This window comes from Oryctolagus cuniculus, chromosome 7 (genome assembly GCF_964237555.1).
Source record: "Oryctolagus cuniculus chromosome 7, mOryCun1.1, whole genome shotgun sequence".
NCBI lineage: Eukaryota > Metazoa > Chordata > Mammalia > Lagomorpha > Leporidae > Oryctolagus > Oryctolagus cuniculus.
Window position 1 is genome coordinate 77,199,254 of NC_091438.1, and position 18,476 is coordinate 77,217,729.

The following is an 18,476-nucleotide window of genomic DNA, read 5'->3' on the forward strand; positions in this document are numbered from 1 at the left end:
TTATGCCATTTGCTCATGAGGTCAAGGAAGGGCACACATTGGGGCATGGCAGGTTAAGCTGCTGCTAGACAGTCCACATTCCATATCACAGTGTCTGGGATCCAGTCTCATGTCTGTTTCAAATTAGTTCTTGCTAGCAGCAGACGATGCGCAAGTATCTGGGTTCCTGCCACCCAATGAGAGACCAGGAAGAAGTTCCTGGCTCCTGGCTCCTGGCTCCGGCCTGGCCCAGCTCCAGTCATTGTGGCCATCTGGGGAGTAAACCAGCAAATGGAAGATCTCTCTCTCTCTCTCTCCTTCTCTAACTCTGCCTTTCATGTAAATCAATAAATCTTTTTTAAAAATTTACTGTATATGGGTAAAGGGTCATTTTTCCATTCTACTGTTTATAGCCATTTTCTGTATTTCCACTAAACTAGGGTCTTTTTGCTTTTTACTTGTTAAGCTCTTTTTTTTAATTTGATTATGCTGTTTTAATATTTAAGATTTTATTTATTTATTTATTTGAGAGGCAGAGTTACAAAGAGACAGAAAAGTCTTCCACCTGCTGGTTCACTCCCCAAATGGCCACAACAGCCAGAGCTGGGCTGATCTGAAGCCAGGAGCCTCCTCTGGGTCTCCCATGCGGGAGGTTTATTTACTTATTTTGAAAGTCAGTTATAAAGAGGGAGATACCAAGAGAGATCCTCCATCCGCTGGTTCACTCCCCAGATGGCTGCAATGGCCAGCACTGGGCCAGGCCAAAGCCAAGAACTTCATCCAGTTCTTCAACATGGGTGGCAGGGACCCAAACATTTGGATCATCTTCTGCTGCTTTTTCCAGGTACACTGGCAGGAGATGGATGGGAAGTGGAACTGCCAGGACATGAACTTGTATCCATTTGGGAAGCCAGCATCACAGGTGGTACTTTACCCACAATGCCATAATGTCAGCCTCAGAAGATAGCTTTCTCTCTTTCCAACTCTTTCAAGTGAGTAAATCTTTAAATATACATATATAATAAAATTTTTCATTTTTTTAAAATATAGGAATCTCAAATCTTTAAAGTTTCTAAAATGAGCGTTTTACTTCTTTCATTTCAAACTACATCTCTATATATTCTGTACATTTTAAAGTTTTTTAGTTTTACTTGTATTATGATTCTAGTAGAGGCTACTTTAGATTCTGTTCACTTGAGAAAACTCATAATGGCCTTGGCTTTGATCCTCTATGAAATTACAAAGCTTTAGAATGCACTCTCCTGGGCCCCAGAAGAGACAAAGTGCCACTGTTATCACTATCGTTTTCCAGGCTCCTTGTTATCTATTGCCTACTGAGGAATTTGTAGGTTCAGAGCAAAGCACTAGGAAAAAGCAGCTAGGTATGAGCACAGATAAAAGATACACAATTATTATATTATATATAATATAATATATATTATATATTATATAATATATATTATATATATTATATATATATTATATATATATAATATATATATATAATATATATATATAATATATATATATATTATATAATATAATATATATATAATATAATATAATATAATAATATATATTATATCTACCTTTAAGTCACAGGCATAACAGCCTCTCAGTAACTTTAGAAAAAAAAACAGATTTTAAAAATGCATAGTACCAGATCAACCTCAGCTACTAAATCAGAGTCTATGGAGGAGAGGACCAGGTATCTGCTTTGCTAAAAAGAACCAAGATGTGTAAAGAAATGTCCAGAGCAGCTTTCCCTGACTCACCAGACAAAGCACAGCTATTATAAATTTCCACAGCACTCTAGCATTCACCACACCTGCCACACTTGCTAAACTTAGCTTGATACCTATCCTCCCTGCTGGATGGTCAATTCCTTCAGAAAAAGGCCCAATGTTTCCCCCTCCAGAATCACTCTCTACCTGTGTCAACACTTCTCTGGACCCCAGTAGACAGCATCAATGGATTCCTTTACCTTCTAAATTCTGCTTGTGTTCAGTCGACAGAAGGCACAAGTAAGAAGAAAGTAAGCTGAAGGTTTTAATTGCTTGGATTTCCTAGAATCCCTGGGCTACCTGACAGGTAACTATGTGGTCTCCCATGTGGGTGCAGGGGCCCAAGGACTTGGACCACCTTCCACTGCTTTCTCAGGCCATAGCAGAGAGCTGGACTGGAAGTGGAGCAGCCGGGTCTCGAACCGGCACCCATATGGGATGCCAGCACTTTAGGCCAGGGTGTTAACCTGCTGCACCACAGCACCGGCCCTGAAATGTTGTATTTTCATCTTCATTTGTTTCCAGAAATTTTTTGATTTCTCTTTTGATTTCTTTTATGACCCACTGTTCAATCAGAAGCATGTTGTTCAGTCTCCATGCGTTTACATATGTTCTAGAGATTCCTAAGTTGTTGATTTCCAGCTTCATTCCATTATGGTCTGAGAAGATACATGGTTTAATTTAATTTCTTTTTTTTTATTTGCTGATTGTTGCTTTATGGCCTAGCATGTCATCAATTCTAGAGAAAGTTCCATGCACTGGTATTATGTGGCTGTAAGATGGAAAGTTCTGTAGGTATCTGTTAGGTCCATTTGGTCTATAGTGTTTATGTACTGTTTCCTTGCTGATATTCTGTCTGGTTGATCTGTCCATTGCTGAAAGGGGAGTACTGAAGTCCCCTACAACTATTGTATTGGAGTCTATGCTTCCCTTTGATCCTTTAACATTTCTTTTAAATAGCCAGGTGCCCTGTAATTAGGTGTATATACATTTGTAATAGTTATATCTTCCATGAATTGATCCCTACACATTACATAGTGCCCTTCTTTGTCTATTTTAACAGTTTTTGTGTTAAACTCTATTTTGTCTGATATTAGTATGGCTACACCAGCTCTTTTTTGGTTTCTATTCGTATAGAATATTTTTTCCATCCTTTCACTTTCAGTCTGCATGCATCTTTGTTGGTAAGGTATGTTTCTTGTAGGCAACATATAGACGGGTTTTGTTTTTTGATCCATTCAGCCAATCTCTTTCTTTTAACTGGAGAGTGAGGCCAGTTACATAAAAGGTGACTATTGATAAGTAATGACTTGGCCTGTCGCTCCCCCTCTTCGTGGAGGAACGACACCAAACCCTGCCTAGGCTTCATATCCGAGTCACGGCACCATTATGTCGCTCCCCCTCTTCGTGGAGGAACGACACAGGACCCTGCGCTGTTCTTTCGTCTGCTCGGCCCTCCCCGGGTTTGCTGCTGGTTCTTCCCAGGTTGGCTACTATCCCTTCCACCTCCGTGGAAGGGCAGTGCCCCCTGGCCACATTCCCCACTTCCGCAGGGGAGCGGCACACCGCCGGCCGGCTCTCTGGGGGCTGCACAGGTGTTCCCCTTAGATGTTCCCCTTAGATGTTCCTGGTGCATGCCGTCTCTCTCCTCCTTTATAGTCCTCCTCTGCCAATCCCAACTCGGCTGCCCACACGCCGAGTACGCTGCTCTCCAATCAGGAGCAAGTCCTACAGTTTATTGGTTGAACTGGAGGCAGCTGTGTAGAAGCTGTTTTCTTCTCTCCCAGCGCCATATTGTGGGAGAGCAGATGCATAGAACAAGTCTCAATTCCAGCAACTCAGTCCAGTCCAGATCGCTCCCCACAGGCCCTAACATTTTTCCATAAATATTCCTATTGGTTACTTTGGATTTCCTTCATGCTTTTTCTGGGAGATTTTCTGCCTTTACCTTCTTTTGTAGTGATGACAATGTTTCTATGTTTCTGGTGCAGCACATCTTATAGCATCTTTTGCAAGGTTGGACAGGTGGTGAGAAATTACTTCAATACCTGTTTGTTATGGAACGTCTTTATTTCACCTTCATTCATAAATGAGAGCTTTGCAGGGTATAGTATCCTGGGCTGACAGTTTTTTCTCTTAAAACGTGGAACATATCTCGCCATTCTCTCCTAGCCTATAGGGTTTCTGATGATAAGTCTGCTGAGTCTAACTGAAGATCCTCTGAAAGTAATCTGGCGTTTCTCTTGTGCACATTTCAGAATCTTTTTTTTATGTTTTACTGTGTTGAGTTTGATTACAACACGTTGTGGTGAAGATCTTTTCTGGTCACATCTATTAGGGTTTCTTTTTTTTCTAAGATTTATTTTATTTATTTGAAAGAGAGAGGTAGAGACAGAGAGAGAGGTCTTCCATCCGATGATTCACTCCTCAGATGGCCGCCATGGTCGGAGCTGCACCGATCCGAAGCCAGGAGCCAGGAGCTTCTTCCAGGTCTCCCACACAGGTGCAGGGGCCCAAGTCCTTGGGCCATCTTCTACTGCTTCCCAAGCCATAGCAGAGAGCTGGATCAGAAGAGGAGGAGCCAGAACTAGAACCCGTACCCATATGGGATGCCAGAGCTTCAGACCAGGGCTTTAACCCACTGCGCCCTAGCGCCGGCCCCACATCTATTAGGGTTTCTCTGTGCTTCCTGTACTTGCCTATCCCTCTCTTTCTCCAAATTAGGGAAGTTTTCTATTATTATTTCACTAAAGGGGCCTTCTAAACTTTTCTCTTTCCACGCCTTCAGGAACTCCTAGAACCCATATGTTGGGTCATTTGATAGTATCCTATAGATTTTCAACAGTGTTCTTGAGTTTTCTAATTTCTTCTTGTTTTTGGTCTGACTGTATAATGTCCTGTGATTTGTCTAAGTTGGATATTCTTTCATCTGCTTCACTGATTCTGTTGTTAAGGCTTTCTGCTGCAATTTTTATTTGTTCTATTCAATTCTTCATTTTCAAGATTTCATTTTGATTTCTCTTTATGTTCAATTTCATGGGAGAAATTTTCTTTCATGTCATGTACCGATTTCATTAGTTAATGCATTTGCTTCTGATTATTTCTAAGTAATCCTATGATAATTTTTTTTATTCCATTGCTGGCATTTCTTCAATCTCTTCATTTTCATAATCTGCTACTGAAGTATTGTGTTCTTTTGGGGGCATCATGTTGTCTTCCTTATTCTTGTTTCTTGAATTGGCGCATTTATTATTTAGCATTACACAAGAGATACTCATTGGTTTCTTCTTTGTTTTTTGCTGTGGTGGCTTTTCTCCTTGGCCTCTGTGGACTAGTGGGGTATTTGCTTTTTCAGTGAATACCTAGGAGTGTGGTGAGAGGCCAGGGAGCTCTGTTCAGTGCTCCAGGGTGAAGGGAGTATCCAAGGTGACACCCACATTGGGTGTGGTAAATCTTTAAAAAAAAAATTTTATTTGTTTGAAAGTCAGAGAGTTACACAGAGAGAGAAGGAGAGGCAGAGTGAGAAAGAACTTCCATTTGCTGGTTCACTCCCCAATTGGCCACAACGGCAGGAGCTACGCTGATCTGAAGCCAGGAGCTTCTTCTGGGTCTCCCACCTGGGTGCAAGGACCCAAGAACTTGGGCCATCTTCTACTGCTTTCCCAGGCCATAGCAGAGATCTGGATTGGAAGAGGATCAAACCGGCACCCATATGGGATGCCGCACTGCAGGCAGCGGCTTTACCCACTACGCCACAGCGCTGGCCCTTTTTTTTTTTTTTTTTAATCAGAGTGGATGTTTGTTCTGCCCTGTTGGCGTAGACTCAGCTTACCTCTTCTCCTCAAAGAAGAACAGTGCCTGGGCACTAGCCCCCATAGGTATAGTATTCTTCCACACTGCCACAAGAGCCACATGAAGAATCTGTGCAGTTCTCGGTGTAAGCACAGATTCAAGAGCAATGTCCCTCACCAGGAAACCAGGGTGCCCTGAGCGTGTGGAGCCTCCCACAGTTACTGCCCAACATCTCAGCCACACCCTGAGCCCTCCCACACAGCCTCAATATTTCACAGTCCTGGCACACAAGCCTCCCACAGTCATGACCACCCAGCCCCCATCAGTTCTCCCAGCCAGGCTGTTTCTCCACTAGGTTGGCTGCTGGGCACTGAGGCAGCTGTTACATATGTCTAAAATAGCCCCCACTCTTATCTGTGTGTTACAGGATGCTGTTGCAAGTTGACTGGGGAGAGAGAAACGTGTGCCCCCCCACACCCCCCGCCTTTTCTTCTCTCCTCTAATTTGCCAGGTACACTATCCCTCACAGGGCTCCAAGCTGGGTTCCCTCCAAGCTCTTCCTGCAGTTTTATCACCAGTGGTTGGGCTGCTGCAGTCTGGTCTCACTTCACTTTCCAAAGCTGGTGCAGAGACTCTTGGCTGCTGGAGTCCTGAGTTGTGTGCGTCCACACCTTCCACCATAGGTCCACAGTGTCCCTCTGATTAGCATGGAGTTTTCTCTGCCATTTTCTCCCTCTTTCCTGAGACTGCACTCTCTCTTCTTTTTTTTAAACACTCTTCTACACTAGAGCACTAAGCTCCCTCCCTACTCTACCATCTTAATCCCGCTGTTTTCTGTTGGTTTCCTAGTGGCCATCCTAATGGAAATGAGGTGAACAACAGAGGATTTTTAAGGCACAAAACTATTCTGTATGATTTCAGAACATTAGATACATGACATTAAGCATCTGTCAAAACCTACAGAGCTTCAGAGAACGAAGAACAAACCTTACTGTATGTAGTAATTTTTCTCTCTCTCTATATATATAAAGATGTATTTATTTATTTGAAAAGCAGAGTTACAGAGAGACAAAGAGGGAGAGACACAGAGAGCAAGAGACAGAAAGGTCTTCCATCCTCTGGCTCACTCCCCCAATGGCTGCTACAGCCAGAGCTGGGCGGATCCAAAGCCAGGAGCCAGAAGCTTTCTCTGGGTCCCCTACATGGGTACTGGGGCCCAAGCACTTGGGCCCTCTTCCGCTGCCTTCCTAGGTCCATGCATTAATTTTTTTTTAATTTTTTTTTTTTTGACAGGCAGAGTGGACAGTGAGAGAGAGACACAGAGAGAACGGTCTTCCTTTGCCATTGGTTCACCCTCCAATGGCCACCACGGCCGGCGCACCGCGCTGATCCGATGGCAGGAGCCAGGTACTTATCCTGGTCTCCCATGGGGTGCAGGGCCCAAGGACTTGGGCCATCCTCCACTGCACTCCCTGGCCACAGCAGAGAGCTGGCCTGGAAGAGGGGCAACCGGGACAGAATCCGGCGCCCTGTCCAGGATTAGAACCCGGTGTGCCGGCGCCGCAAGGCGGAGGATTAGCCTAGTGAGCCGCGGCGCCGGCCTCATGCATTAATTTTTAAAAATCATTTAGGAGGTCAAAATCCCAGGAAAGAATGAATGTAATCAAAGAAGCTGTTTTACAAATGTATAAAACAGGGGCCAGTGCTATGCCGCAGTGGGTTAAAATCCTGGCTTGCAGCACTGGCATCCCATACAGGCACCGGTTCATGTCCCTACTGCTATTCTTCAATCCAGCTCCCTGCTGATGTGTCTGGGAAAGCAGTGGCAGATGGCCCAAGAGCCTGGGTCCCTGCACCCACATCAGGATTCAGAGGAAGCTCTTGGCTTCAGATTGGCCCAGCTTCGGCCTTTGCAGCCATTTGGGGGAGTGAACCGGCAGGTGGAAGACCTCTCTCTCTGTCTCTCTCTCTCTCTCTGTCTGTAACTCTACCTCTCAAACAAAATCTTTTTTTAAAAAGACTCTGCTATGAAATAAACTAAAAAGCTTAAAAAAATGAGTCTAAAAGCCAAAGGCAAAAGGATTGCACATAATCACTGTACTCTAGTTGATAAAGCTGTTTCCCGCAGGGACATGGGATAACAACTCTGATGCTGCTAACAATTTGCTAGTTTGTCATAAAGAAGATGCTGAAAATAGTGCTCACTGTACTAGCGCTGCTCCCCATGAGACTCACAGGAGAAATTTCCCTTAATAAAATCTTTTGGAAAATGCTTTATTTGAAAAGCAGAGTGAGAGACTGAGGGAGTATTTATTAGAAAGGCAAAGCAAAAGAGAACGAGCAAGAGATAGAGATCTTCCATCTGCTGGTTCACTCCCCAAATGGCCTCACTGGCTAGGGCTAGGCCAGGCCAAAGCCAGGAACTTAGAACACCATCTAGAACTCCCATGTGGGTGGAAAGGGCCCAAACACTTAAGCCTTCTTCTGCTACTTCCCCAGCAAATCAGCACAGAGGGATCAGAAACAGGGCAGCCAGGCCTCAAACCAGCACTCCTGATACAGGAGGCCACTGTCACTGGCAACAGCTTAACCTACTGCGCTCCAATGCCAGCCCCAAGTTTGTTTTTTTTTTTTAGCATAAAGAAACTATCTTTCCTTTGACTATTTACACTCCCCACTTTACATCAGACCCTAGAAAACTTACAGTCACATGTCTGATTTACTGTTAACAAGCATAAAAGATTTTTTTGTCTCCATTTGGTTTACAAATTTCATTCTTGGTATCATTTTAGATTTCTGATCTTCATTTATTCCCATCTTTTGTTTCGGTCATCTTTAAGTTATTTTAAAGAAAAGTGGTAAGTAACTATGAAGTAATTTTGAGTCATTTTAAATGACTCTGACCAAAAATCTTTTATGAAAGAATTGAATTTGGGGAGAAGAGGAGTTTACAATTTATAGTATCAATGTGCCAGGTACTCCACTGGATGTTCGTTTATTTTACTTTCAGGCCAACTCTGTGAGGTTAAGTGGTGACTTAAACATGAAACTAAGAAAGGCTAACTTTTGTCATGCAAAGCTAAGCAACTTAAATTTGTATGATCCAAAATATCCTTTTATAGCAAGAGGCAGCCATGTAAGATCCCATCTCCTCTAAAATGTCTGCTCTGGAGGCCGATGCTGTGCCATAGCAGGTAAAGCCACTGCCTGCAGTACCGGCATCTCACATGGATGTTGGTTAGAGTCCCGGCTGCTCCACTTCTGATCCAGCTCTCTGCTATGGCCTGGGAAAGCAGTGGAAGATGGCCCAAGTCCTTGGGCCCCTGCACCTGCGCAGGAGACCCTGAAGAAGCTCCTGGCTCCAGCTATCGCAGCCATCTGGGAAGTGAACCAGTGGACAGAAGACCGCTCTGTCTCTGCCTTTCTATGACTCTGCCTTTCAAATAAATAAATAAATAAATCTTTAAAAAAAAAGTAACACTAACTAAAGATGATAGTTCCATAAGAAAGACCGTATATCCAGAATGTGCAGTCTGCAGAGAAGAGGTTGACAGGAACTGGTCAAGAAAGGGCATTCTAGGGGCCGGCACCAGGCGCACTAGGTTAACCCTCCACCTGTGGTGCCGGCATCCCATATGGGCGCCGGGTTCTAGTCCCGGTTGCTCCTATTCCAGTCCAGCTCTCTGCTGCGGCCTGGGAGGGCAGTGGAGGATGGCCCAGGTGCTTGGGTCCCTGCACCTCCCTCCCACATGGGGGACCGGGAGGAGGCACCTGGCTCCTGGCTTCGGATCGGCGCAGCTCCAGCCATTGTGGCCATTTGGGGAGTGAACCAACGGAGAGAGGACCTTTCTCTCTCTCTCTCTCTCTCTCTCTCTCTCTCACTGTCTGTAACTCTACCTGTCAAATAAATAAAATCTTAAAAAAAAAAAAAAAAGGCATTCTAGACAGTGATATCGACATAGATCAGTATTGTGGAATTAGGAAAGCAGCAAAAGTTGAGTAGCCCTAATGAAAAATCCAAAATTCAAAATGCTCGAAAAATTTGAGCATTAACCCAACACCACAAGTAGAAAGTTCCACATCTGATCTCATATGATAGGTCATAGTCAAGATGCAGATCCCCTAAAAATAGCGTTTAAAACTACCCTTCAGAATATGTGTATGAGGCACATATGAAGCATACATAAATTAAGAGTCCCCTCCCCAAGATACCTCATTATGTATAAGCAAATATGCCAAAATGGGAAAAAATCTGAACTCCAAAACACTTCTGGTCCTAAGCATCTTGAGTAAGGGATAGTCAACATGTATCACTTCAAAAATAAAAACTAAGCTTTGTCAGGGAAGGGCTAATATTAGAAGCCTTCATAATATCACCATACACAATAAAGTGCTTTCTATATAACGCAATATTGCTTAAAAAAAAAAAAAAAAGAATTTGTGAATTTCCGTGAGTACCTAGATTCCCAGCTCACTCCTGACTCCAGCTTTCTACTAACGCAGATCTTTGGGAGGTAGTGGTGATGGCTCAAGTAACTGTGTGTGGTCCACCCCACCACCCTTATGGGAGACCTAAATTCTATTTCTGGCTTTAGCCCTGGCCTAGTCCTACCATGTGGGCATATGGGGAGTGAACCAGTGGAGAAGACCCTAATTTTTGAAAACTTTTTAAACTGAATTCCTACAGCATTTTCATAGCCTTTGAATAAAAGTGATACAGTTCCATTAAGTTTTGCCAATCTCCTCTAGACAAGTATGCTCTTAAAAATGTGAAATAAAATCAAAGTCAACACTACAAATAAGATCTAACCAATCCACTACAGTAAGACTTAATTCCTTTGTTCCAGTTTTATCTATCAATGTAGCCTAAGATTTTATGAACTAAGTTAGCAGTCACTTCACCAAGCTATCAGTCAAGTAAACTGAAAAGAATTTTTAAGTCATTTCCTCCCAAATCTGTAAAAACATTTAGCCCAAGTACTAAACATTTTAACTTCATCATATTGTTGTCAGCTTGTTTAGATCTTCCTGGAGTGTCATCTACAACTGCCTAATCTACCACCATTCACAAAGGCCTGCAGAAACTTCCTCTAAAATGCACTTACTGATCAGTAATCAATACTCTGAGAAATGCAATGACTACTTTTCAATTGGGCAAAACAAGCAAGATCATGTGCAGACACTATTTCAGTGAAAACAAAGATTAATCCAGCCCCTACATTCAAGGGGTAACAACAGAGCATACTTTTAAGTGTTAAATAAAGTGCAATGAGGGTGTTACATAAAGAATCTACCTATTCTATCTTCCAACTCACATTTTTCTATTTCTTCTAAAAAGATAGTACAAACTGTATCAAATGCATTTAGCTAATAATATGATGAAAATAACAATCGCTTCCCAATTACACATTCTTTTTTAAAGATTTATTTAGGGGCCAGCATTGTGACATAGTAGGCTGAGCCTCTGCCTGTGGCAGATATACCATCTGAGTGCCAGTTCGTGTCTGTGGCTGCTCCTTTTCTGATCCAGCTCTCTGCTTATGGCCTGGGAAAGCAGAAGATGACCCAAGAGCCGGGGCCCCTGCACCCGTGTGGGAGACCCAGAAGAGGCTCCTGGCTCCAGATCAGCCCAACTCTGGCCATTGCTGCCATTTGAGGAATGAACCAGCAGATGGAAGACCCGTCTCTCCCTCTCTCTCTGCCTGTAATTCTACCTCTCAAATGAATAAAACATTTTTTAAAAAAATATCTATTTGAAAGGCAGAGTTAGAGAGAGAGGACAGAGACCTTCCATCTACTGGTTCACTCCCCAAATGGCCACATCAGCTAGAGTTGGGGCAGTCGGCAGCCAGGAGCCAGTAGCCTCTTTCAGGTCTCCCACATGGGTGCAGGGGCCCAAGCACTTGGGCTATCCTCCACTGCCTTCCCAGGCACATTAGTTCGGAGCTGGATTGAAGTGGAACAGCTGGGACTCAAATCAACGCCCAAATGGGCAGTGTTTTATCCACTGTGCCAAATCACCTTCCCCCAAATTACACACACTTAAAACTATGATTATAAGACCAGGAAATCAAGACATTAAAAAGGTTTATATGATCTTATATATTAAATCAGATATTTCAGTCTACCTTCTGACTCCCTAACTAGTCATTTTATTTCCCTTGGGCAGCAAATTATTTTAATAGGTAGATTTCTTTGAAAGAGAAGAAGAGATAGGAGAGACAGAGAGAGAGCCCTTCCATCTGTTGGTTCATTCCCCAAATGCCCAGGCCAAAGGAAGGAGCTTGAACTGCATCTGGTTCCCCCACATAGGTGGCAAAGACTCAAGTAGTTGGGCCATTATGCACTGCCTTCCCAGGCATATTCGCAGGAAGTTGGATTGGAAGTAGAGGAGACAGGACCGGAACTGGCACTCTTATACGGGATGCAGGTTGGCCCACTAGGCCACAACACTCAACCCACGTTAGCATATTCTGTACTAAATCACATAAACATGATGTACCACACCGTATCTTTTTCCGTATCTACATATACATACCTACACACAGATTTTTTCTTCTGTTCAACTTTAATTGGCTTCTGAGAAACCTACAAAGTTATCTCCTATTAAGTAAAACTTATTAACACAGGACTTCTTTAATTTCTAATTCCCTTATTTGTAAAAGAGCTAATAATTACAAAACCTGGGCTGTATGAAATTATTAGTTCAGATCTGACCCTCTTTCTGACCCAACTATTCTATCTTAGTAAGGAAATCAACCCAATAATCCATGTCCAGGATATTACCATATAATTTACCTAGCACCTTGAAAAACTACACAGTCATCTCTTTGGTCTGACCCAGGACACAGACCGTATATATTCATTCACTACAGACTTAAACACTCATTTGGAATACTAGAAATCCCTTAAAGCACTGCTCAAATTCATCACCAGTTAATTCACAACCCCTTATAAATGCTCAAAGTCTGACCAGACCCACTTAGCCTATCACTTTTTTCTTAAAGAAAACTTTTATTTAATAAATTTCAAAAGTAAAACTTTCAGATTATAGCAGTTCTTCCCCCCATAACCACCCTCCCACCTGCAAGCCATCCCATCTCCTACTCCCTCTCCAATACCATTCTTCATTAAAATTCATTTTTAATTATCTTTATATACAGAAGATCAACTCTATACTAAGTAAAGATTTCAACAATTTGCAGCCACACAGAAACACAAAGTATAAAGTACTGTTTGAAGACTAGTTTTACCGTTAATTCTCATAGTATAACACATTAAGGACAAAGATCCTACATGGGTAGCAAGTGCACAGTGACTCCTGTTGTTGACTTAACAATTGACACTCTTATTTATAATGTCAGTAATCACCTGAGGCTCTTGTCATGAGCTGCAAAGGCTATGGAAGCCTCTTGAGTTCACCAACTCTGACCTTATTTAGACAAGGCCATAATCAAAGTGGAAGTTCTCTCCTCCCTTCAGAGAAAGGTACCTCGTTCTTTGATGGCCCCTTCTTTCCACGGAGATCTCACTCATAGAGATCTTTCATTAGGTCATTTTTTACCACAGTGTCTTGGCTTTCCATGCCTGAGATACTCTCACACACTTTTTAGCCAGATCCGAATGCCTTAAGGGCTGACTCTGAGGCCAGAGTGCTGTTCAGGGCATCTGTCATTCTATGAGTCTGCTGTGTATCCCACTTCCCATGTTGGCTCATTCTCTCCTTTTTAATTCTATCAAATTATTAGCAAACACAGATCTTATTTATGTGATCCTTTTGACACTTAATCCTATCTTTAGGATCAGTTATAAACTTAAACCGATCACTTTAACTAGTAAGATTAGCCTATCACTTGATAGTCATACCCATGGACACTCAGTATTAAAGTAGTTCTATTGAGTTTTTTTATTCTCAAACAAGACTTAAGAATCATTAAAAAAAAGCAATAAAAACTCCAATGATTACTAACAACAGACTTAAATTTGAGTGCACAACTGTATACCATCCTTCTTTGCAACAACATATTCTCAATAATTAGGCTCTCGGACTGTAATGTGATCCTAGACATGAAATAATATTAGAATTGATTCCTAAATTAAAAATTTTAAGAGAATTTACCCAATACCAAATTCCTCATTGGCATCAGACAGTATAGGTGCTTGTATTAAATTACAATCCACTGGAAGCATAATATCCTATTCAAAACAGAGAACAGTAAAAACAGGAAGTCTAATCAGATTTCTCTAAGGTTTATTGTACTCCCAACAATAGTCCTCTATGCCAAGTACTACTTATCTAAGGTTGAGACATGGAGTTGATATTAGCTGAGTCTATGTAATGTAGTCTCTAACATATAGTTCCCTTGAGTTTCCAAACCACTAGGGATTTTAAAATACAGATACATAAATTTGGAAAGAAAAACTAAAAATCATTTTTCAGGATTTCCAAAAGATATAAAACAAATCTTAATTAGAACAGAAATTCCCATCACTTCTAAATTAACCTTTTCAAACTGCTGAGAAATTATCTAAATGCTCAAAGTAAATAAATTACAGGAGACACCCACGGACTACAATAGTTTCTTAATCCTTAAACTGTAAAGAAAAAATGCTTTAAAAACTGCATTTTAGTCTTCACTATTATTGTTTTTCCTTAACACTTTATCTATAGTGTGTCACAAAGTGAATTTAAGGGAAAAAATCTAAATGAAAAGTTAAATCTAAATAACAATCCTGCATTATTTTCCTATATGTATCTTTAAAAAGTGTTCTGTTCACACTTTAGCTTCCTGGAAGTGTGGATAATTTAAGTATGTAGTGGTAAAAATATTTTCAAACTATAAAGAAACATAAAATAAAGCTATGCCACCTTCTTTCATGGATGACACACTATAATCAATGATTACACAAAGCAAAAGGGAAATGATCAATACTGCTTGAGAACCCAGTCAATATAAAAGTTAAAGTTACATAGCCCATTTACTCTACAATGTTCCCCAACATACGAACAATTAATGTTATCTACAAAACAGAGAGGCTCTCCAGGCATCGTGCTGTGCTTACAAACCGACAAGCACTTGTCCAGAATCCTGCAGCAGGCTGATGTGGCCGCTAAGGAGGTGTCTCACACGAGGAACTCTTTCAGCTCTAAATTCCACAGGCTGCGAGTGAGGTGAAAAATACGAAATCATTCTGCCCTTCAATCGATCGACCTGCTCTCACTCCCACCCTAACAATGCACAGACTCGCACAAGTGCAAGCTCTCTCTCCCCTTTCTCTGCAGTGATTTCACCAGATCCTCGCAAACAAAAGGCACGGAAAATATGCACAGGTGGGATAAAAAGGGGAGTGGCTGAGGCCAGGCCGCCCCCGGGACAGCGCCCCCACGCCGCCGGCTTCCCCGGCCGGCCGCAGCAGAGAAATCACTGCCCGCCGCACCTCCACCCTGCTTGGCGGCGGCCGGTCCTCCGACCTATCACGCCCCACCCGCACCTTGGCCAGACCACGGGCATTGTCTGGAGCCTCCAGCGCTCAAGACAGGCAAGGCGGAAAGAGAAAAGGAAAAGGGGCGAAATAAAGACCGAATGGGGAATAGAGCAACCGGAGAGCCGAGCGGCTCCTTTAGGCAGCATTAGCTTCCTTCTGGCAAAATCAGTCGACGCCCGATTTCATTCAGGTCCCCGGCCCACCAGCCGAGTGCCCCCTAAGCTCTGCCCGTCCCGAGCACGGGGGCAGGGAGGGGAATGGGCGTGTAGCTTGGGCCTGGCTGGCCGGAGGCCGGGCTGCGAACAAAGCCGCCCAGCTCCCCTTACCTGGGGCTGGGGCGGCGCCTCCCGGCTCCCCGCGCCGTCCCGGCTCGGCGACGCCTCAGCCCTGCGGCCCCTGGCCGCGAGGGGGGTCACGGCAGGCCCCTTCCCCACTCGCGAACAGCGCCCCTTCGGGACAATGGGCCCCCTCCCCCGCCTCCAGGCGGGGAGATACAAAGGGAGAGAAGCGCGGCCCGGCGCGGAGCCAGGCGCCCGGAAAGTGAAGGCGGAGGAGGGAAAAGGGAAGGAGAGGATCGCGGCGGACGCCGAGCCCGCGGGCCGCCCCGCCGACAGTGCGGGGCGCTGCCCCAGAACCCCGCGGCAGCGGCAGGGGCGGGCGCGCCAGCTACCGCCCCCTCGACCCCCCGGCGAGGTCTGCACACAAAGACGAGCGTGGACCCTCACCCTCCGCCGGCGCCGGGGCGCGGACGGCCCAAGGCGCCCTGGCCGCCGACGGTCAGCGGCGCCCGCCCAGCCCGCGCCTCCCGGGAGCCACGGTCGTCGCGGGGCGCACCGCTCCCCGACTCACCCACAGCTCCGTGCCCCAGCTCATGGCGGAACCCGAGGCGGCTCGGACCGTCTGGCTGCCCCGCTGTCCGTTCGTCGGCTCCGCCGTCAGTCTGTCCGACCTCCCGCTCGCTGCCTGGCGGGCGCGCGGCTCAGCGGCTCTGCCTCGAAAGCTGCCGCCAGCGCCGGGCTCCCCAGTGAGTGAGAAAGACGCGACTGGAGAAGCCGCCGCCGCGTCCCCGCCTCCCGGAGTCGGGGGGGGGGGGGGGGGCCGGGGCCGAGGGGAGGCGGGACGCCGAGCCGGGAGGGGGCAAGACGCGGTGCACTGTGGGATCGGGGCGGACCCGCGCGCGGCTGGCCGCGGTCGGAGGGGTCCGCGCGCGAACGTGTCTGCCGTCAGCCCCCGTCACGCGTGGGGTCTCCGGCCGCCTGCCCCTCGGGACGCGGACAGTCCCTTCCGTCGCCGCCGCTCAGATCCCTGTCTCCCAGATGGAAAGGGAGGAAAGGAAAAGACGCCCACTGCCCCTGTTACCTCACCTCTGCTCTGAGCCCCAGTAGGCGAAGCAACTCCAGTCTACACCTTCCTGCCTCTTAACTCCACAAAAGCCTTGGAATTAGAGAATTGTGTGTGTGGTGTGTGTGTGTGTGTTTTAAAATAACTGTAATTAAAAACAAGCGGTTAAGAGGATCTCTCAGTTCGAGCCTGATTTGCCACCTCACGTTTCTTGGGAATCACCACAATGTGTAGAGGCTGAATGTCAAATTCCATTGCTACCTACCTGATACTCTTTTTAATTTAAAATATTTTTTATTTTATTAAGTTTTGTCAAGAAATCATAAAAAGAAACAAAATGCCCAGTAATGGTTTGGCAATGTTGAATATTGCCATGACCTGAAATGGAAGATGTGGACTAACGTGAGCCCGGCTGTCGCCCGCGGGGGACCAGGAGCTTGTCCGATGCCCGGGAGTGGGCTCTTCGTGGATGGGGGTTGGGTGGCAGCCAGACGACCCTTTCCAGCATCTGGGGTCTGTCACTTCAGAAAATGGGAGCCTTGGAGGAGAAACCGCAGAGTTCCTTCTCTGCCTCGCTCCGTCGACAAGTTGGGCTGGTGCTGGGTGGATGTCGGGCACAGTATGTTTAGCAACTCCCCAACATATGCTTTAGTATTAATTGCTTCCCTCCTAAAACACACACACACACACACACACACACACACACACTTTGCAATCCAGTCAACTAATAGAGCGCTCCTCGGGGCGTGCTGACTGCTGGGCTCCAGGCTCTGGGTCTGCATTTCCGACTCCTCGCTTGCCCGGCCTGCACAGGGGCCCCAGTCCCCTGCCCGTTTCCGCGGGTCCTTGCCTAGCCGCTGCCCCTGGGGGTGGAGCCAAACAGCAGGAGCTCTCCTGACACACCTGGCACCGCGCTGGCTGAATTCTTCGCTGTCGTTCTCTGAGGCCAGCTTGAGCATACACTCTTCTTCAACTGGGTTATGGCCAATTTTTAAATGTGTATTTGTGCCATACAGTGAAAGTCTGGGAAGCCTCAACTGAACATCTTCTGATATTTTTCTATACAGACACTATTTCATATAGAATTTCTTCCAGGTTATTTATGTCACCTAGCACTACCGACTCCCTCTCTCCTCTCCTATCCCCTTCTCTCCTCTCCTCGTCTCTCAGTGGCTCACTAGACTTTATGAATGTTTAGCAAACACAAGTAACATTAATTAGTAAAGGAAACTATATTTATTAACTGCAGGTCTCATTACTTAGAATCACTCCAGTACTAAAAATGTGTGTTATCTAAAGTAGATAAAAATTAAGACATAGGAGCATAACTGAAATATGCTTTCCCTTTCAAAAGTAAAATACAAGGAGTCTTCCAAGAGTTCATGGAAAAATGCATATTATGAAAAACTTAAGGGACTCCAAAAATTTTTGCACCAAAATAAAGTTATCTTTTAATTCTATTTTCCACAAACTTTTTGAAGTACCCTCACATATATTATCAGCATAGGAGTTTATAGGGCTGCTTGTGATTTTTTACACATAATGAGAATCATTTGAAGAGTAAATTTTTTGTATCATTTTTTTCTTTGTGGATGCATGACAAGGCATTTTGTAAGAAGTTCAAACACATAATTTTTATCTCTTAAAAGAGGTAAAAGAACTCATAATCCTGACAGAAATCTATTATTAGTTTATTCCAGATGCTTCTACCATATCAAAATTTGAATCAATAAATGATACAAAATCTATCAAAACAAGTATCTCTTTTTGCTACTTTGCAAGCAATTAATTAAATAAAACAGTTTTATTTCCTATGACATTTTATAAGGTAATCAACACTAAAAAATTGAATAAATAATATTACTCTACTTTCTCCACATACAAGTGTTTTTACATTGGAGCCACACATTCTACTGAGTAAATGTGAAAGACCTTGAATTGCACAGGCTCTTTAGCAACTTAAACAATTACTATACCATATATTTTTATTAATGATAAAAAACCTTTATTAAATATATTTTCTCTTCAGGCATATGGTTGAATTCTCGTCTATAATAAGCCATTGAAGTATTACATTTTCTTTTGCATATTTTA

At 44.3% G+C, this 18,476-nt stretch overlaps 1 protein-coding gene across 8 annotated transcripts in view; it reads right to left on the minus strand.

Annotated features, from left to right (window-relative positions):
• FNBP1L (formin binding protein 1 like) overlaps positions 1-16,126 on the minus strand; it is a 125,293-nt gene extending 109,167 nt beyond the window's left edge. For 3 of the 8 annotated variants that reach the window (XM_017346074.3, XM_051857497.2, XM_017346075.3), the window contains exon 1: positions 15,891-16,126. In XM_017346074.3, coding sequence (XP_017201563.1) covers positions 15,891-15,914 — 24 coding nt within the window. In that variant the 5' untranslated portion in view covers positions 15,915-16,126. Of the gene's footprint in view, positions 1-14,618; positions 14,718-15,890 lie in introns of those variants that run through there. The other 5 variants (XM_070078026.1, XM_051857498.2, XM_070078022.1 and 2 more) reach the window with 4 other exon arrangements.
• Positions 16,127-18,476: the final 2,350 nt, after the last annotated feature.